The following is a 21,811-nucleotide window of genomic DNA, read 5'->3' as shown; positions in this document are numbered from 1 at the left end:
GTGGGTGGGCTGTCTCAATCATAATAAATGGTTGGCCAATAAATCTTGCTGATTTAATTGCGATTAGCTATCAAGTTCTCTGCCAAGGGGTGCTTTGAATTTTAATGAAATTGCATTTTAATAATTCAGAATCTTTCTAACAAGCGAGAGAGAGAGGTGGAAACTGAGCTGCACTTCCAAACCTCCTGCCAAATGTATGACTATATTAGACACATTTCCCTCAGATTACACAGACCCACAAAGAATTCGAAAACTAATCAAATGTTGATAAAGTCCCATATATATTGGGTGAAATACCACAGTGAGCCATCGCAGCAGCAATATTAGGACCTGTTGCTGCAAGAAAAGGGCAACCAGTGAAGAACAAACACCATTGTAAATACAACTTATATTTATGTTTATTTATTTTCCCTTTTGTACTTGAACTATTTACACATTGTTATAACACTATACATAGCAATTTTATGACATTTGTCTCTATTCCTTTGAAACTTTTGTAAGTTTAATGTTTACTGTTCATTTTTGATTGTTTATTTCACTTTTGTTTATCTATGTTTCCCATGCCAATACATCCCTTTGAATTGAAATTGAATTGAGAGCGAGAGAGAGAGAGGCAGAGACTAACCTGGCTCTTCAGTCACTGCAAGGAAAGGAAAGTAACCTTCTCCGCCCTTTAGTAATCAATTTACACAATCAGGAGAGGAGGGCAGAGATTCCACAACCAGCTTAAACCCTAGACTCGATATCCGCGGACCGCGGAAGTTGAATTAGAATAATAAAAAAATCGCCATATAAATCTGTCAGTTTGAACTAGATATATTTTTGTTGTTGCATTGGATGTCTCTCAATCGCCCACACTTCCGGATCGGCGGTGAAAGGTGAAATAGCTAGAGCTGTTTTATCAGACCATGAGCAACACAGAGCCACAGAACACTGCTGTACCTCATCGATCATTGTAAAAGTAAACATGTAAGCGTTCATACTTTGACCTCTCTCACTCTATCTCAATGCTTCGCTTCTCTTCTCTCTCAGCGTGAACAAACAAGCATTGAGCCGCCAATATCTGACACAAACACACACACACACACACACACACACACACACACACGCGCGCGCACACACACACACACACACACACTGCGCGCGCCTGCAGCACCGGTTTAAAAGTGCTGCCAAACACATCGCGCGCATTACATCTCCCCCAGTATCTGCACAGAGAAAGCAATGTCCCCCTCTCCTCGCGCCGCTACTGATGCGCTCGAGGAAGTCCGGTGATTGGAAGTCCCAATTGGAAGTCCCAATCACCCGCAGACATGCGAGGTGCGTGTCTATGGCTGTCCCTCACCTATTTGGCCGCCAGCCCCGACGGGTTGGGGGCACGGGAATACAGCAACTCAACCGTTATCGGCGGGGTTCTATTTGTGGATGCAGAAGGGCTGTTGAACCTCTCAGACCCGTACACGTCCAACCGGACAAATGTCTTCTCGCTGGACCTGGACGAGGGCACGCTCGCGGACTGGCACTCCATGGCGGGTAAAAAGCGCTACGGGGGAGAGTCCCAGAACGCGACCGTGAAATCCCTACTGGTCGTGGCTTACTCTTTCATCATTGTCATCTCGCTGTTCGGAAACACGCTGGTGTGCCATGTGGTGATCAAGAACAAGCGGATGCACTCCGCCACGAGCCTGTTCATCATTAACCTTGCGGTGGCAGACATTCTCATCACGCTGCTCAACATGCCCTTTACTTTGGTGCGATTCGCACACAGGCACAACACACATCACAGATGATTACACACACACACACACACACCACTTCGATGTTTTGTTGTTTTAAGAGCGTCTGAGATTCTTGCGGTATAAAAATGTAATATTTGACTGCTACCTTTTGCATCATGGTAGATCAGTGGTTATCTCAGGAAGGGAAAGAACGAATAGGATTTCAAATCCATTTGAACCAATTATTCACAGATGGTTTGGATGATGTGTGAGGGGTTATCTGTCAGTGTTAAATCGATCTATTACGCGTATGGATAGGAAAGCTCCAGCCTTTCATCACTCCATCATTCCAGTAAAAAACGCCCTCGACAACATGCATGTGTGGTCTCCCTCAGGTTCGCTTTGTGAACAGCAGCTGGGGGTTCGGGAAGGGTATGTGCCACATCAGCCGGTTCGTCCAGTACTGCTCCCTGCACGTATCCACACTCACTCTCACGGCAATCGCGCTGGACAGACGACAGGTAAGGCCAACAGTCATGCATACAATTGGTGAATGTCGGGTATGTGCTTCGTCTAATTAAAGTGTTGCAGTTTGCTTAGTCTCGCAAAATAACATCTGTAAAGGAAAGCTGTTAGGTAAGTGGGTCAAGCGTCAGCACGCGAAAGCGCAAAGGGGAGCTGTCCACGCGGCAATTCTGCCTTAGCTCAAGCGGTGAATCAAATAGACTCGCTAATTGTCAGCTTGTTACTAGTGAATCACCAGGCTGACCGTTCGATAAAGCCAACTATTATGTTGTTGTGTCCACATAGAAATAGATTTTTAGGGATAGGTCTATTTCAATGTTGCATGACAATAGATGTAACATACATGTATTGGTTTATGGTCATAGTTTGAGGGACAAGACAGCTCCCAAGCTATAGGGACAAGTGTGTTATTTTCTGGCGTCTGCTGTAGTCGTATCCTTTCAATATAATTCATACTTGATGGTTTTCGCATTAAGTTGTTTTTCATAGAGTTGTATTGGATATGAGTCTACTATGTATCAATGAGCTACAGAGCTCAAGCTGAGTTTGAGTACCGATTTTTTTTCTTCATTCAAACCAAAAGTGTGGCTTGTAAGGGAGGAGTGTGTAACAGAGAATAGCAGCAGGTGTGTGTAATGGAGTGTGTGTCTGGGAGAATGTGTGCGGTCTGGTGTGTATAATGCGGCCTGATAAAAACACTTTGTTTGTGTGTGTGCAGGTCATTCTCCACCCTCTGAGGCCCCGCATGTCCCCGACTCGCGGCGTTGTGTGTGTGATTCTCATCTGGGTCATGGCCAGCTGCTTCTCTTTGCCTCATGCTATCTACCAGAAGCTCCTAACCTTCGTGTACAGGTACACACACACACTTTACCTTCGTGTACAGGTACCCCCCCCCCCCCCCCCCACACACACACACACACATAAATCGATGGAACAAACACTTCACTTTCATGCACAGGTACACACACACACACACACACACACACACACACTATATTGATCAACCAAACACCACCTTTGTGTACACAATACCCACAAGGTATTATTCTCTCACACGTCTCTCTTCCCTCCAGCCTCTCTCACTCTCCCTCTCACTACATTTCTCATTAGACATTTTGTTTTGGGGTTTCCAATATTGTTCCAATATTGTTCACTTTTCACGAGTGTTTTCTTCCCTGTGCAATACTCATAGCTGGTTATGGGGTCTCTCTCGTTTTCCTCTCTCTCCCTCCTTTCATTCTCCTTCTCACTCTCCCCCATCTTCCCCTCCTTCTCACTCCCACTCCCTTCTTTCTCCACCCCCACCCCCACCCCCCCACCCCTCTCTCTCTCAGTAAGGAGAAGGTGCGCAGCCTTTGCGTCCCCGACTTCCCCGAGCCCTCTGACGTCTACTGGCAGTGCATCGACCTCCTCACCTTCATCCTCCTCTACGTCCTACCCCTCCTCATCATCACTGCCGCCTACTCAACCGTGGCTCGCCGCCTGTGGCGCCGTAATGCTATCGGGGACACCACCACTGCGCAGTTCGCTGTGCAGCGGCGGAAGCGGCGGCGCACCCTGGCTATGTTGTTGGCGGTTGTTGGGGTGTTCGCGGTATGCTGGTTCCCTCTGAACTGCTACGTGGTGCTTCTCTCCAGCCAGGCCATTCAGTCATCCAATGCCTTGTATTTCTGTTTTCATTGGCTGGCGATGAGCTCAACGTGTTACAATCCCTTCATCTACTGTTGTCTGAACCCCGCCTTCCGCCAGGAGCTAAGGCTGCTATTGGGCATGTGCCAGAGGAGGGGGCGTGGAGGGGTGGGGCCGGTGCTGGTGGCTCCGCCCTCCTGCGCACCCTGCCACAGAGCCGCCTGGCCGGAGAGCCGCACTGGTTCTCGGCCGAGTCACGCATCTTCACACCCGAGCCACGCCTCTTCTCGACCAAGCCACTCCTCGTCCTCTCACCAGCCCCCTAAAGACAGGCATGTCCTTTTCTCCGCTAGACATGCCAGTAAAACAGACATCCTATCAGTGGAGCCTATAGTAGCTGTCAGTTAACTTCGACTACCAGAATGCATTTGGGTTGGGATTGAGTGAATGATTGAGTTTATTTGACAATTAAAGACGTGCAAAGTTGCTGCATTAGGTGGTGAGTCCTGTTGAAGGACTACGTTGTTAGCCAAAGACAGTGGGGGCTCTTTGACAGGAAATGTGAGGTCTTTAAACTTTCATGACAGCACCACCTTCAGGAAGAAATGTCTCACATGGATAGGAGTAGGGGTTGGGGAGGTCTAGCAACAAATGCAACACCCAAACCAGCAACTACTCTGTTAGCACATACTGTATACACTGAGTGTACAAAACATTTAAGGACACCTTCCTAATATTGAGTTTACACCCCCCCACCCCACCCTTTTCCCCTTCCCCCACGAGCCTCAGTTCGTGGGGGCATGGACTCTACAAGGTGTCAGGGATGCTAGCCCAAGTTGACTCTAATGCTTCCCACAGTTGTGTCAAGTTGGCTGGATGTCCTTTGGGTGGTGGGACATTCTTGATACAAACAGGAAACTGTGTGTACTACCATACCCTGTTCAAAGGCACTGAATGGAACACACACACAATCCATTTCTCAGTTGTCTCATGGCTTAAACATCCTTCTTTAACTTGTCTCCTCCCTTTCATCGACAATGAATGAAGTGGATTTAACAAGTGACATAAATAAGGGATCAAAGCTTTCACCTGGTCAGTCTATTCCATGGAAAGAGCAGGTGTCCTCAATGTTTCGTACACTCAGTATACATTAGCAGAACAGTATTGTCGGGGCATAGACAGTTCTGCTTTGTCTCGGGACCGCATTGCACCACCACCTGCGAAACTTCTCTGCCTCTCTTTATGTTCTGGCTCTGTCTAGTTATTTTGTCTCGCTTTCCGAATAAATCACGGACAATTCTATCCGTTATTGGACATCAAAATGCGGTGGAATTTTGTCATTTCACCAGCTGCTGTTCATTCCCCAAAAATAATATTGTCTTCATTCCCACTGATCGCCCACTGCACAGATTATTAAGTGTTGTGGTAGGTCCCTGACAGCTTCTCATTTCATTTTTGTTGAAGACAGAACTATCTAACCAGTGGGGGTGAAGACTGTGAGCGCAATATTCCGAGTTTCACTGCTGCTGTCGCGGAGTTGCAGGAAGGCGAGGGGCTGATGGAGCTAGAGTTTGAAGGAACAATCTGTAACTTTCACTTCACGTCGGAAGTGCTATCCCTGCACGTTTTGTACACTGTGGCGTTGGGTCTCGCTCGGCAAATGTAGCTGAAGGTGACCCACAGAATTTCAGTAACTCTGTAGCAGGTTCTGTGCATTTGCCAAGATCCACTCCTAATGTTTACAAACATGTGGAGGGACAGCGCTTTTAACCATTGACTGTACACGAAAGTAACAGACCGAACCTTTAAGATCTGATAAGAGTTCAGGACCGTGGGAAAGAGGAAAGGGGTAAGCTTTTGTGGTCCCCGAAAATGAGCAGATATGTGCACCACGTCATTGCGGTCTCTCGCTCTGCTGTGTGTGATTCTTGCTAGCTGTCACTCAAATGGCGAGGGGCTGAAGCTCATTGGCCGGAAACTGCTAGAGGGCTGGCCCACGTGGGGGTAAATGTAGGGATTTCGTGGCTAATTGACATAAAATCGTAATTCTGCTTATAGATTTATGTACTGTATGTATACATATTGACACATCCAGCCCAAAGCGGGAGGTAAAAAAAAAAAACTTTAAAAAATACTAGTTGCCAAAGTACCAGAGCATAAATATATAAATGGGCTCCCGAGTAGTGCAGTGGTCTAAGGCACTGCAGCTCAATGCAAGAGGCATCATTACAGTCCCTGGTTTGAATCCAGGCTGGATCAGATCTGGCTGTGATTGGGAGTCACATAGGGCGGCGCACAATTGGCCCGTCTGGGTTTGGCCGGGGTAGGCCGTCATTGTAAATAAAAATGTGTTCTTTTAACTGACTTGCCTAATTAAATCAATATTAAATATATCTATATTTTTTTCAGTTGGATAAATATATTAAAGAAAAACGTGGTAAACTATACTTTACGGAAGGAACCCTATAGGCCTGGTCAAAAGTAATGCACTAAAGTTTGCAGGCTCAATTACAGAGAGAGCCGGCTGGTGGACAAGATGAGTCATCAAAGGGTTCTGTAATATTGTTGATGGAACTGGTAACCAGACCTTGGATAACATTTTATTTGTTTTCTTTAAAATACTTTGTATCCATTTTATTTAGCTGACCAAGGAGTGCCGGGTGGGTGAGGTTTGCACATTTGGGACTATTCTATTGTAAGTTAAGCGAAATCAAGTGCATCTAAAGTATGTGAAAGAAAACAAGCAGCTATTTTCACCAAGACCTGACAGTGATATGAATGACAGATTTGCACGTCTGTGTCAATGTTTACTTCTTAATTCATTTGAATGTTGAGCGAACCGGGTAAAAGTGTGAGCATCTGTGACATGATGTTCACGTGTACAGATGATAACGATGGTGGTGTAAACCTGACATTCGAACATGCTTGTGTTAATGTTTGGTTTCATGGAAGTTGTTCTCGTTTTGAATGTTTTGAATGTTGACGCTAGGGTATTGTGCGAGTTGGTGGTAACGTCAGGCATGAGCATCTGTAATATGATGGTTTTGTGATGTAAATGTGATGTGGCGTCTGAATTGTGAATTCTTCCGTCTCTCTGTGCTTTCTGAGATCCATTGCCTTAACTCATAGTGCACATATCTTTGTGTACACACCTTTCTCATAAAAGGCTGTACTCTCCTTTTGCGATATTTATCAATTTGTTAATGAATTAGGATTCTCCACCAAATATTGTGTTATAGATGTGTTTGTAGAATTAGATATGTGATTCTCTTTTCAAAAGCCATTAAAGTATGCGACAACGATGGGTTGGTGTGACTCATAGACAACGGTATGGTTTTGTGCACTATTATTTCTGAGCTCCCTTTCTTCTTCCATTAAGAGTCTCTGTGTGTGTGTGTGTGTGTGTGTGTGTGTGTAGCTAATCTTTCTGAACTCCAACTCTGCTACTATTCATGAGAGTGGGGGGGGGGGGTCATTGTGTCGAGGGAATGTGAGGTCCAAGGTCAGTTACATGAATGAGTGCAGAGCATTTCACGTACGGCACATGAAATGTGGGCTCCCAAAGGAATGTTGATTAACCTCCTCTGCCCCTTTGCAATCAAATGACACTCAGGATACGGAGGTATTTACGAAAAATTTGATCTTAGTCCTGCCGTGACGAACAAGTGTACTGACATTTATAATGTAGGCTAGGCTGCTATGCACAATCTATTCCAAATTGGGATTCACACATTGTGGTTGCGGGGTTAATTTCAGTTTCTGTTTGAATTGTATTCTGAATGAGTCCTCATCCAAATGCAGTTACAGTGCCTACCCAGTGGTTCTGAGAAGCAGATGTTTCTTCGAGCTTGGTAGGAGCGTGGTTGTTCTATGGTTGTTATGGATACAACCTTCCCATAACCTTTCCTACAGGTTTCCTCGTGGATCTACTTAAAGTAATGTTCTCAAAATGTTCAGAGAACGTTAAGAAACAAAATATTCTTCTGTGGGAATTTTGGTACTTCAGCATAACCTTTTTGTCCAGTTTCCTCATGGTTCTATTTAAAGTCATGTTCTCGGAACGTTATGAAAACTTACCATTAATACCACAACAAAACATTAGTAACATTCTAAGTATATTACTGAAAACCATGTACATTCCGTTCTTAGCATCAACAAAACTCTCTCCAGCCTCTATCTTGTTAGGTGTGTTGGCTGTGCCCACTCATTGGCCACATCTAAACTTAATGAGTGCTTGTTTCCTTTGAAATAGGGTACGTTTGAATAGACTAAAATGACAAGCTCTGTATGAGTTACAAAAACATGGCATGGTAGCTCCATCCTGGTCCCACAGTTGACTAATTCCATGGGTAGAAAGGAGAAGTTCATAGGTTCAAATCTCACTGAGAACATGCTGCAATAAAAAATAAAAAGTGTTATCATGATGAATGCCTAAATCCAGCTGCTTCTCAAAATACAATCTCAAGCATTCATTTGGTTGCTGTGCACTGCCTTTAAGAACTGATTTGAGTTCAGGACTGTGGGGAAAGAAGAAAGTGGTAAACTATACTTGACGGAAGGTACCCTATAGGCCTGGTCTAAAGCAGTGCACTAAAGTAGAACAGGGTGCCATTTGGGAAACTGTCCACGAGAAGGCTACTGGTTATATGCTACATTATGCGTTCACTTGTTGGCAATAAGGCACCGAGTATCCTCGTTCGCAGGCTCAATTACAGAGAGAGCCGGCTGGTGGACAAGATGAGTCACTCAAAGGGTTCTGAAATACTGTTGATGGTACTGGTAACCAGACCTTGGATACAATTTTATTTGTTTTCTTTAAAATACTTTGTATCTATTTTATTTAGCTGAACAGGAGCACCAGGTGGGTGGGGTTTGCACTTTTTGACAATTCTATTGTAGGGCAACGAAATCAAGAACACCCAATGTATGTGAAAGAAAACAAGTAGCGTTTCCCCCAAGACCTGATGGTAATTTGAATTACAGATTTGTATATGTTTGTGTCGTTTCGTTCTTAATTCATTTGAATGTTGAGCGGACAGGGTGAAGTGTGAGCATTTGAACATGCTTATGTTAATGTTTGGTTTCATGGAAGTTGTTCTTGTTTTGAACGTTGACGCTAGGGTATTGTGTGAGTTGATGCTAGCATCAGACATGAGCATCTGTAATATGATGTAAATGTGATGTGGGATCTGAATTGTGAATTCTTCCCTCTCTCGGTCTGTGCTTTCTGAGATCCATTGCCTTAGAACTCATAGTTCACATATTTTTGTCGTGTACACGCCTTTCTCATAAAATACTGCACTTTCCTTTTGAGATATGTAGCAATTTGTTCATGAATTGTGATTCTCCACCAATTATTGTGTTATTCATGTGTCTGTGTTCATAGTTCCACATAAGTGATTCAAAGCCCTGTTCTTCTTTACAAAAGTGTAAAATATATATTTCTACTTTACATGGTCAGCTGTGCACCAGCAAGATTGTGTTTGTGTGTGCGCATGCATGTGTGTGCGTGAGTGTGTGCAGATGCATGTGTGTGCGTGAGTGTGTGCAGATGCATGTGTGTGCGTGAATGTGTGCAGATGCTTGCATGTGTGAGACGGTATTGCCAAAGGGTTTGAGTTAAGTTTCTGCTCTGGTTTAGCTCCTTAGTCATGGATTGTGACTGGCTGATTGCTCTGTTAGCATTTGGCCAATATGTTATTGTCCAACCCCTTTAACTTTTTCTCTTTTTCAAAAGCCATTAAAGTATGCGACAACGATGGGTTGGTGTGACTCATAGACAACTGTATGGTTTTGCGCACTGTTATTTCTGAACTCCCTTTCTTCTTCCATTATGAGTCTTTCTGTGCGTTTGCGTGTGTGTGTGTGTGTGTGTGTGTGTGTGTGTGTGTGTGTGTGTGTGTGTGTGTGTGTGTAGCCAATCATTCTGAACTCCAACTCTGCTACTATTCATGAGAGTGTGTGTGTGTGTGGGGGGGGGGGGGGGGCATTTCACCTACGGCACATGAAACACCTGAAAGATGGAAATGTGGCATCAAGAAGCACAAATAAGGTGACGTCTGTCTGATGACCTCAAGCAAGTCCCAAAGGAATGTTGATTAACCTTCTCTGCCCCTTCGTAATCAAATGACACTTTCAGGATACGGAAGTATATACGAAAAAATGTCATTTCTGTCCTGCTGTTGCGAACAAGTGTGTGACATTTAACATGCCCGCTAAGCTGCTATTCACAATCTATTCCAATTTTATATTCACACATTGTGCTTGTCGGAGACAATTTCAGTTTCTGTTTGAATTGTATTCTGAACAAGTCCTCATCAAAATGCAGTTACGGTCCCTACCCAGTGGTTCTGAGAACCAGATGTTTCTCGGAGCAAGGTCAAATCGTGGTTGTTCTATGGCGCGGTGGACTAATTCCAATGAAAGAGACCAGAAGGTTTGAATCTCACTGACAACATGCCACCATAAAAAATACATGTTTTTCATGATTAATGCCTAAGCAAATGAATGTCCATGTGTCCTATATGTGCTTGGAGTTCAAAACAATGTACTAAGCCCAAACTAAGCCAGAAGTGTTATTAAAAGTATTATTGAATGTTATTTAATTACCTTCAAATAACCTATCATTTCCATTATCAAAACTTTCAGGTAACCATAGAGAAACGTTCTCAGAACCTCCAGGCAAACTAAAAAATGAGCATTACCAGAAGAGTTAAAATGTTCACTTATCGCTCTCATAACGTTTCGTTCCGTTTTAACGATCAGGTTATATAAGGGAAACCAAAACCAATTGGTGTAAAAAAAATTGCAAAGTAATCCTTTTTTAGATGACATTTTAAGGCAACAAAATGTGAAGACTGTGAAAGGTGTATCTCTTGATCCATTGCCTTAATTCATGGTGCGCATATTTTTGTAGACCCTACCATGAAATGCTTACTTACAAGCCCTTAACCAACAATGCAGTTCAAGAAATAGAGTTAAGAAAATATTTACTAAATAAACGGAAGTAGAAAAATATAATAAAATCAAAAATGAACAAAATACATTTAGATAATAACGAGGTTATATACGCGGGGTACCGGCACCGAGTCAGTGTGCGGGGGTACAGGTTAGTCGAGGTAGTGTGTGTGTGTGTGTGTGTGTGTGTGTGTGTGTGTGTGTGTGTGTGTGCAACTATGTGCACATGCTTGTATGTGTGGGTTGATATAGCCAAAGGGTTTGAATAAAGGTTCTGTTCTGGTTTTGCTCTTACGACTGGCTGATTGTTAACTGAGCAATTGGTCAATACATTCATTATCCAACCCATTGTTGGTTTGAACTATGTCTCTTTTCAAAAGCCACATGACAAGGATGTGCTGGTGTGATTCATAGATAATGATATGACTTTATGCACTTCCTCCATTAAGTGTGTGTGTCAGTCAATGTTTCTGAATTCCCACTCTGCTACGATTCATGCGAGTGGGAGTCATTGTGTCCAGGGAACAAGGTGTACTAGGTCAGTTATACACGATTGAGCACAGGTAATTCAATGCACAGCGCTGAAAGATGTCATTGGAAATGTGTCGACAAAAAAAAGAAGCACTAACACGGTGACTTGGGGTCTTTCTTGTGCTGCTCTGTAACATCTACTGCCACTGAGAGAGCGAGACCAGCGGTTAGCTTGTCCCATCATAGCCACGGGAGGTATGGGTACTGCAGCACAACCCTTGAAAAATCTGAATTTAAAAAAGTGCCCTGAGCTTTTACTAGTCCTGTATTCGCTGACCGCTTTAGCCGTCTGTGGTGCGGGCGAAAAAACAAAATTCTGCCCCTCACACAACAACAAAAAAAGCCGCACTCCCATCCCCAAAACACCTTCCTGCAGCTACAGTGCATTCGGAAAGTATTCAGACACCTTTACTTTTTCCACATTTTGTTTCATTACAGGCATATTCTAGAATAGATTCAATAAAAATAAAAAACTTCATAACTCTACACAAGATACCCCATAATGACAAAGCGAAAACAGGTTTCTAGACATGTTTGCAAATATATATATCACTTATTATTGATAGGCCTATCTACAGTCGTGGCCAAAAGTTTTGAGAATGACAAATTAATTTTCAAAGTCTGTGGCCTCAGTTTGTATGATGGCAATTTGCATATACTCCAGAATGTTATGAAGAGTGATCAGATGAATTGCAATTAATTCCAAGGACAAGGCTGGAGATCACTCTGTCGTGCTGATTGAGTTCGAATAACAGACTGGAGGCTTCAAAGGAGGCTATTAGTCATGGTTACCTTCAAGGAAACATGTGCGGTCATTTTTGCTTTGCACAAAAAGGGCTTCACAGGCAATGATATTGCTGCCAGTAAGATTGCACCTAAATCAACCATTTATCGGATCCTGAAGAACTTCAAGGAGAGTTCAATTGTTATGAAGAAGGCTTCAGGGCACCCAAGAAAGTCCAGCAAGCGCCAGGACCGTCTCCTAAAGTTGATTCAGCTGCGAGATCGGGGCACCACCAGTACATAGCTTGCTCAGGAATGGCAGCAGGCAGGTGTGAGTGCATCTGCATGCACAGTGAGGCGAAGACTTTTGGAGGATGGCCTGGTGTCAAGAAGGGCAGCAAAGAAGCCACTTCTCTCCAGGAAAAACATCAGGGACAGTTTGGTGACGAACAATGCCTTTTCCAGCATGATGGAGCACCTTACCATAAGGCAAAAGTGATAACTAAGTGGCTCGGGGAACAAAACATCAATATTTTGGGTCCATGGCCAGGAAACTCCCCAGACCTTAATCCCATTACGAACACATGGTCAATCCTCAAGAGGCAGGTGGACAAACAAAAACCAACAAATTCTGACAAACTCCAAGCATTGATTATGCAAGAATGGGCTGCCATCAGTCAGGATGTGGCCCAGAAATTAATTGACAGCATGCCAGGGCGGATTGCAGAGGTCTTGAAAAAGAAGGGTCAACACTGCAAATATTGACTCTTTGCATCAACTTCATGCAATTGTCAATAAAAGCCTTTGACCGTATGAATTGCTTGTAATTATACTTCAGTATTCCATAGTAACATCTGACACTGAAGCAGCAAACTTTGTGAAAATTTATATTTGTGTCATTCTCAAAACTTTTGGCCACGACAGTAGCGCATTGATGTGACTCAAACTGCTGCTCTCATTTATTTGCGCCATACAGATTGTGGTTACCATTTAAGAACCAAACTGAAGCAAACAAAGCAAAATGAGAATTTCTATTGGAGAGGTCCCCGTATAGGTCCCTGTTTCATTCCGTTTAAGAAATGTTTTGCAACAGATTCGGAGTAATGAATACGCCCCAGTGGCCCGCCAGTGACAAATGCGGTATTTCAACAGCTGCATCGTGTGGATCCCAGCCTATGGAATACAAGTTTGAGTTCCTCCCTTCTAAACTCCCTTGTGGTATTGTGCTCCATACTATCAAATACAAGTTCAATTTCAGAAGACCACGAGTGGGGCTTTTATTTTCTTAATGCAATCCATCTAGTTTTTTACTTTTCGGTAGTGCTCCAAGCAAGCCATTCCGAGAGCAAATTCCTTTTAAACTCTAAGCAATGAGCCCAATCAACCCTTCATGACCCCCAAAAAATTAACAAAAAACAGAGTAGGCTAATTTGTCCTTAGTTTTTGGGTTATGCTCAGGTCAAACAATTTCGCTAATCCACAGTGAGTGCACAAAACATTAGGAATACCTGCTCTTTCCATGGCATAGACTGACCAGGTGAATCCAGATGAAAGCTATGATCCCGTATTGATGTCAACTTGAATCAGTGTAGTGAAGGGAGAAGACTGGTTAAAGAAGGATTGTTAAACCTTGAGACATGGATGTGTGCCATTCAGAGGGACAATGGGCAAGACATAAAATCTAAGTACTATTAAACGGGCTATGGTAGTAGTTGCCAGGTGCACCGGTTTGTGTCAAGAACTGCAACGCTGCTGGGTTTTTCAAGCTCAACAGTTTCCCATGTGTATCAAGAATGGCCCACCACCCAAAGGCCATCCAGCCAACTTGACACAACTGTGGGAAGCACTGGAGTCAACATGGGCCAGCGTCCCTGTAGAGTACTGCCCTGACGAATTTATGCTGTTTTATGGAAAAAGAGGATGAAACTCAATATTAGGACGGTGTTCCTAATGTTTTGTACACTCAAGGTATATTTCCATATTTCCTATTCTTAAAGATCAGGGGGTATTAAATGAATTGGAATGACTGGAAATCTCACAGAAATGTAAATATATTGCCTAATCATAGTAGATAGCAATGGGTTAGAACAAGCCTACATAACCAACCCATAAAGTAAAATGCAACATTGATTCATCATGCAATAGATGTCGTTCAATTGGTAATATACATCTTTGTCTTCTTCTAATGCCCCTTCAGTAGGTTGATGTTTATTGGGATGAGTCTTGTCTGTCCTGAAGGCAGAACTGAGCAATTTCTGCTAGGAAAAACTCCCTAGAAAGGCAGGAACCTAGTAGGAAACCTAGAGAGGAACCAGACTCTGAGGGGTGGCCTGTCCTCTTCTGGCTGTGCCGGGTGGAGATAGTATATAGCCAGGGGACAGCAGAGGGAGCGCGCCCCTATCCACATCGACAGGACCACTGTGGAGAAGGTGAAAAGCTTAAAGTTATCAGAATATACATCACTGACAATCTGAAATGGTCCACCCACGCAGACAGTATGATGAAGAAGGCGCAATAGCGCCTCTTCAACCTCAGGAGGCTGAAGAAATTTGGATATGCCCCTAAGACCCTTAAACTTTTACAGATGCACAATAGAAAGCATCCTATTGGGCTGAATCACCTCCTGGTACGGCAACTGCACCGTTAGCAACCGCAGGGCACTCCAGATGGTGGTGCTGTCTGCCCAACGCACACTGCCTGCTCTTCAGGACCTACAGCAAAGGCCATCAAGGACATCAACCACCCGAGCCAAGGCCTGTTCACCCTGCTATCTTCCAGAAGGCGAGGTCAGTACAGGTGCATCAAAGCTGGGACCAAGAGACTGAAAAATAGCTTCTATCTCAAGGCCATCAGACTGTTAAATAGCCATCACTAGTCGGCTACCACCCGGCTACCACCAAGCCTGCACTTTAAATGCTGATGCCCCATATATTATAGACATGGAATCATTGGCCGCTATGATAATGGAACACTATTCACTTTAATAATGTTTACATACTGCTTTACTCATCTCATAAGTATATACCGTATTCTAGTTAATGCCACTCTGGCATTGCTCGTCTTAATATTTATATATTTCTTAGTTCCATTCTTTTACTTTTAGATTTGTGTGTTTTGTTGTGAATTACTACCACTACTGCACTGTTGGAGCTAGAAACACAAGCATTTTGCTACACCCGCAATAACATCTGCTAATATGTGTATGTGACCAATAACATTGGATTTGATTTGGGGTTAGGGTTAGGTTTAAAATCAGACTTTATGACTGTGGATGTGCCAGCTACTAACCTGCGCCTCTTAAGAGGAAAGTAATCAAAAAGTAACTGAATGTCAGATTACATTACTGAGTTTGAGTAATCCAAAAATGACATTACTGATTACAATTTTGGGACAGGTAACTAGTAACTGTAACGGATTACATTTAGAAAGTAACCTACCCAACCCTGCTTTTCTCTGTTATTTAAATAGAAATAAATGTGTAAAGCAACAACCCTCTAAACTAACAACTTTAAGATGTGGATAATTATCTACTCTTCTTTTGTGCAAAGTTACAGCTCAGATTGGGGTCAATTCCATCGCATTTCCACCAGAGGAACAAAAGGTTCCTGTGTGTGATTGATCAGAGGTAATTTCATGTAGAAATAGGACGTTTAAGTATCCAAGCTTTCAATCACTGTGGCCCCCATTGCCATGGCAACGGTTGACAGAGATGAGCAAGGATGCTAAGGATGTTTATCTTTATGGTATGCCATCACACTAACATCTTCTATCGATTACTTCCCTCAGAGAGGGTGGGACGTCAATCATCCAGCACATTATTTAGCACATTATCAAACCATTTTCCTATATCTTGTTTTGAGATGAAGTGGTGAACAAGCTTATTGCAGCCAAGTTGTATCTATGATCGTATGCTATTGTTAGAGGTTCACCTAGGGGTCATGATTGGGGCTGTACCAAATGATGGACATATTAGAATAATTGATTACGCTTATGTTGTATTAATAGAAGGGGAGGAGTTATAAGACCCCTCCCTCCTTACATTTCTAGGGTCTTAGACTACAGATTAGCAATATATATACATGATGAGGTTTTAAAATTGTTCCACAGTTGTTTTCTAGTTCTCGCTCTGCCTCTTATAAAGAGACCCCTCTGAGAAATGTGTGACTGAGACAGAACTCTGCAGGGGAGTGTAGGAGATAAGACAGGTCAGACATTCCACTATTAATCAACTTGGACATTTACTGCTAAGCTTTTAGATAACACACTAAAAGCCTTGTTTATAATAGCTGTGTAAGCATTGTTTTGGTCTCATGAGTAAAAGATAATGACGTAGGCAGTGACATCACTTCGGGTTTGATAAAATAACATGGCACCTTTTCTTTGATGCAGAACTTACTCGGAAACATGCGTGCTATGTTCCTGATTGTCAAATTCTATCGGCAATTGCGTTAATAAAGGTTTTTGAATGATTTAATTAAAGATATTGTCATAATGCTAATTTCACCAATGAACCAATGATTGACAAGGGCAGAGGAACGAACCCTAACACTATCCATGTTTTTTGTATGTTATTTTTATATCTGAAGATTAATCAATGATATCAGGCCACACACGGCCATGATTAGATACACCTGTGTGTGTCCTTTGACACTAATATAAACTAGTGACCCGCAGTGTTTGTCATTATACCCTGATGAAAACAGCTTGTCTGTCGAAACGTTGGTAATTAAATGATTGCGTCTGAGCTCCTAGAGTGTGCGGCTCTCCTTTAATTTTTCAAACATGCTTATTGGAACTGCTGTTTTTCATTAATAATTTACAGTTCACAAGCATCTGATTCACTAAGAGAACTCTCCTCTGCGTCAGTATGATGAAACGCAGTAAAGTGAGCTCCAAAAGTATTGGGACATTGACACAGTGAATTTGTCTTTACTGCTATAGCCCATAGAAACACATTGAATAACACATTCCTGAATGGCAAAACAGAGTCAAAAATTAAATCATAAGTAACAAGGTTTTAAAGTGTATGTCCTACAATAATCTAAGAGATATAAGAAGAAAAAAAATGTAAACTCATGTTTGGTCACATTATTTTTGGGACATTGGACCTCTTACACAGTTTTTACATTCTGGAACTGGGTTACCTTCAGACGACTCCCCTGAAGCTTGTGTGCGTCATAGAGCAGAACCTTCATGTTTGTGAGTCTCCCCTTTTGATACTGGTTACACATTAATTCGTAGCTCCAACGGTTCAGTCTGGACAATAGGTTTTGTGAGAAGACCTCTTCGAAATGAAGACGTTCGCGACAGAGAGTTAAGACAACTGCTGTAAAGCTTGTGGATGTTATAGGAGTGAGTATCCCCTTTCGATATTGATGAAATATTAGTTTGTAACTGACACTGTTAAAACCTCTTTGGGCTAGGGCAGACATGGGCAAACTACGGCCCGCGGGCCACATACGGCCCGTTAGGCTTTTTAATCCGGCCCGCCGAACTTGTCCAAATTATAGTAAAAACCTCCTTTTTTCCCCTTTCCCTGCAATGCCCACGTTTCCCCAATAGATGGCGCACTCAAAACACATTGACCGTTGTTGGAGTGGCGCGTATTTCTCTTTATTTCACTTTAATTTTCACTTCGTTTCACGTCACCATTAAGCCCTTCTGTGAAAATGAGCGGACCAAAGAGAAGGAAAGTGGACAGCGAATGCCGAGTGTTTAATAAGGAGTGGACAACAAAATACTTCTTCACTGAAGTCCGATCAACGGCTGTATGTCTGATATGCCAAGAAGCTGTTGCGGTTTTCAAAGAGTACAATATCAGCCGTCACTTTGCCACGAAGCATGCAAACTATGCTAGCAAGCAGTCAACACAAGAACGGGCGGCTACTGCTCAGAGGTTGGCAGCTAATTTACAGAGTCAACAGAACTTTTTTCACCGACAAACTGCAATTCAAGAGTCAAGTACCAAGGCAAGTTATTTGCTGGCATTCAAATTAGCAAAGGCTAGCAAGCCTTTTTAACACGCCGCACATCGCTCTTAATTTAAATTTAAATTTTCAGCTGCAGGTAGGATATTTAATACAGCCTATGTCTGTGTGCTTGGCAACGATACACGTGTACTGTTTGCGCGTGAAGGCGAGGGCGTCCGTGGCGAGTTTGTAGAGCGCGCGGTCAGGACAATCCATCCATTATTTTGCGGAGTTTAACACAAGTAGATATTATTGAGCTTGAGTATTTCGTTGTGTAATAATATGTTTTGAATGTTGAAATTGATTCCATTTTTCAATAAATGTTGATTTCTTTAACTTTGCACCTTCGATTGAAACTTATTAAAAACAGATGCAATCTTGATAAATCACAGTGCGTATGTTATTTTAATCTATTTACATTTCCTCCTCCCAGTATCTGCGAAATAGTATGTAAATGCCATATCTTGCATATTCCTTGAGACAAATTTATTAACTGATAAGGGCTATTTTTCACATTTGAAAGACAGTTAATAAATTGGGTTGTAGTGTTCTTACTGTGCTATGAGGTTTGCACACACTACATTTAATGCTTTAGTATATCCGGCCCAAACACTCCCTCCAAATGCTCCTGGCCCGGCCCCTCTGTCAAATTTTAGAACCCATTGTGGCCCGCGAGTCAAAAAGTTTGCCCACCCCTGGGCTAGGGGGCAGTATTTTGACGTCTGGATGGAAAGCATGCCCAAAGTAAACTGCCTGTTACTCAGGCCCAGAAGCTAGGATATGCATATAATTGGTAGATTTGGATAGGAAACACTCTACAGTTTCTGTTAATAAAACTGTTAAACTAATGTCTGTGAGTAAAACAGAACTGATATGACAGGCGAAACCCAGAGGACAAACCATCCCCCAAAAATGTTTTTCAGCCTACCACTGTTTCATATGGCTGTCATGTTTATTATCAGGCAAAATCCTCAGAGATTGCAGTTCGTAGGGCTTCCACTAAATGTCAACAGTCTTAGAAAGAAAGAAAGAGTTTCAGGCTTGTTTTTGGAAAAATTTGCTAGAATTTGTAGTTTTTCGAGGTGGCTCCCATTTTGTCTGTCGTGTTTTCATGTGCGTGGATGAGAGTGCGTTCTTTGTTGTTAATCTCCGGTAAAAACAATAACGATTCTCCATCTTAAATTGTATTGTTTATTTACATATTAGGGTACCTGATGTTTGATTATAAACGTTGTTTGACTTGTTTGGAGAAGTTTATTGGTAACGTTTGGGATTAATTTTGTATGAATTTTGGAGGAGGGAAACCGGTGGATTATTGAATTTAGCGCGCCAGCTAAAGTGAGTTTGAGGTTATAAAGAAGGACTTTATCAAACAAAAGGACAATTTGTGATGTAGCTGGGACCTTTTGGAGTGCCAACAGAAGAAGATCTTCAAAGGTATTATTATATGGCTATTTCTGACTGTCGTGGCGCACCTGCCTGTTTGAAAAATGTTTTTCATGCTTTTGTATGCGGGACGCTGTCCTCAGATAATCGCTTGGTGTCCTTTCGCCGTAAAGCCTTTTTGAAATCTGAGACAGCGGCTGGAATAACAAGAAGTTAAGTTTTATTTTGATGTATGACACTTGTATTTTCATGTATGTTAAATATTTCAATTTCTGTCATTTGAATTTCACGCTCTGCAATTTCACCGGATGTGAGTCGCTTGCGGAATGCCTGCACCAGAAAGGTTAATTAATAAAAAAAGTGAAAGCGTAGTTTTGGTGCTGTAGTTCTGGATGACTTTTCACGGGACAGAATGACAACTGTCAACATCCAGCTCCTTAATATTCTGCTTTACTCTACAGGACCTTGGACAGCTCCGTAACATTCTGCTTTACTCTACAGGACTGTGGACAGCTCCTTAATATTCGGATTTACTCTACAGGACCTTGGACAGCACCTTAATATTCCACTTTACTCTACAGGACCATGAGAAATCCCGCACTCTGTTGTACTCTACAAGACCGTGACAACTCCTGCACTCTGCTCTACTCCACAGGACCATGACAATTCTGCACTCTACAGGACCCTGGACAGCGTCCTCCTGACGAGGCAGTTTTACAGCACTACCCTCCACCCTCGCAGGACCTTGGGCAGCAGCTAACCACTCCACTCTAGAGGTCTTCCAGGATCCACACGTATCCTAATACCAGAGACCAGATCCAGGACTTGAGCGAGTCCGGGTCCAGAAATTCCGTATAATGTCACAGGTCTGGGTCGGATCTGATATGATTGTCACAGGTCTAGGGTATGTGTAACTTTACTGACTTATCCAGAATGACCTGTACATATCCAAATGCGACAGCTGCAGTAGAGAGAGACATGTAATAATTGCTGCTGCTCTTTTCACGAGAGTGGCAAGTGTAGCTCGTTGTTGGCCAATCATAAGTCATTAAAGCGTCATAGAGCATCCTTGTGTGGCAAAAGTTAAGAAATCTAGTCAATGGAAGATGGGATTAAACATTTTAAATGACAGAATTAAAAGTTAAAGGAGAAGGACTGGGTACAAACTGACAAGAGCCAGCAGGTAGGCTGCTACTTAATATCCTGAATGGAGTTGTTGTTTGTAACTGTAGGATGAGAAAGCACATGCAGCCTCAATTAGCCTAGCTAGCCACAGTAGCAGAACTAACTTCTCCCAGTTTGATGCAGTCACGACAGGTACTACTGAATCATATTACATGATAAATAACCTCTCTCTGGCAGCTATTAGTCTACTATAGCACGAGTTGTCTTGGTTGGTTGCCATCTCTCGTCTCTCCCTCTGTTCTCCCTGCTCCCTGTGTCACTAGCTAAAAGTAGCACGCCCCCTCTGCCACCTGCTAGAGTGGCACTTCTCTCCCCCTCCTCTACCTTGCGCTTTATCAGCTCCGGTTAATAAAGTAGATTAAAAACGTGACTTTTCTGCTGCTTCCCTCATTCGGATCGGGGCTGGATCTGACCAGGTCTATACAGAACCAGTCTAGTTATCCTTGGGTTCGCCTGGGACAGGGCTCTCTATTTTAAAATAGATTAATGCATATCATGTCCGGGTGGGAAAGTTCCAGGTCCATTTCGGGAATGGGTCCAACTTTTTGGACCCTCTCTACAGGACCTTGGACAGCTTCCGAACCACTCCGTACCACAGCATCTGAAGGCACTTGGTAGTGCAATCACCCAGATTCAGGGTATTGAGCAATCACATAACAGATATAATAGCCTGCCTCAAAAACTGCACCAATCAGAAGTTTGAAAGCCAGCATCCTCTGGCCAGCAACTGTTGGTGTCCATTCCTCTGTCCTTCTCCTCCCTCTAAAGTGTTCAATCATGGACTGACTCATATGAAATATGGTGAAAACACCTCTGGTAAAAAGTATAAGGTCTTTCCACGTGGCAAAAAGAAACCCTTCTTCAATGCTTTAGGTTTGGAGTTGTGCTACAAAGCAGAAAGGATGGTATAATGGTTTGTTAGCACTATTCCCAAATGCCACTAATATAAATACAAAGAATAGCAGGAAGCTCATGAAAGTGAAGTGTATTCAGAAACAAAGAGATTTTATGTCAATCAACCACAATCCCCCAACAGTAAAATTAAGTTAAAATCCAAGCCCCCCCAAAAGAAATCCAGAGGCAATGCCCAATCAATGTAGACAGCGAGCAAATACAACCAGCCGAGCAAAGGAAGAACAATAATTGCTCTTACCACGTCATTTCAGATTACTCTGTCGTGATGTAAAT

The 21,811-nt window shown here is 42.8% G+C and overlaps 1 protein-coding gene across 1 annotated transcript; it reads left to right on the top strand.

Annotated features, from left to right (window-relative positions):
* The first annotated feature begins 1,252 nt into the window (after positions 1-1,252).
* Positions 1,253-7,172, top strand: LOC115137702 (G-protein coupled receptor 83-like). The gene is given in 5 exon segments (XM_029674030.2): positions 1,253-1,288; positions 1,290-1,751; positions 2,114-2,239; positions 2,962-3,095; positions 3,578-7,172. Coding segments are annotated over 5 exon segments (1,461 nt in total). The 3' UTR covers positions 4,281-7,172.
* The last annotated feature ends 14,639 nt before the right edge of the window (positions 7,173-21,811 follow it).

The sequence above is a fragment of the Oncorhynchus nerka genome, linkage group LG11 (assembly GCF_034236695.1).
Source record: "Oncorhynchus nerka isolate Pitt River linkage group LG11, Oner_Uvic_2.0, whole genome shotgun sequence".
In the NCBI taxonomy this organism is placed as follows: Eukaryota; Metazoa; Chordata; class Actinopteri; order Salmoniformes; family Salmonidae; genus Oncorhynchus; species Oncorhynchus nerka.
Note: the sequence above shows the minus strand (reverse complement) of the source record. Positions and strands in the feature narration are given on the sequence as shown.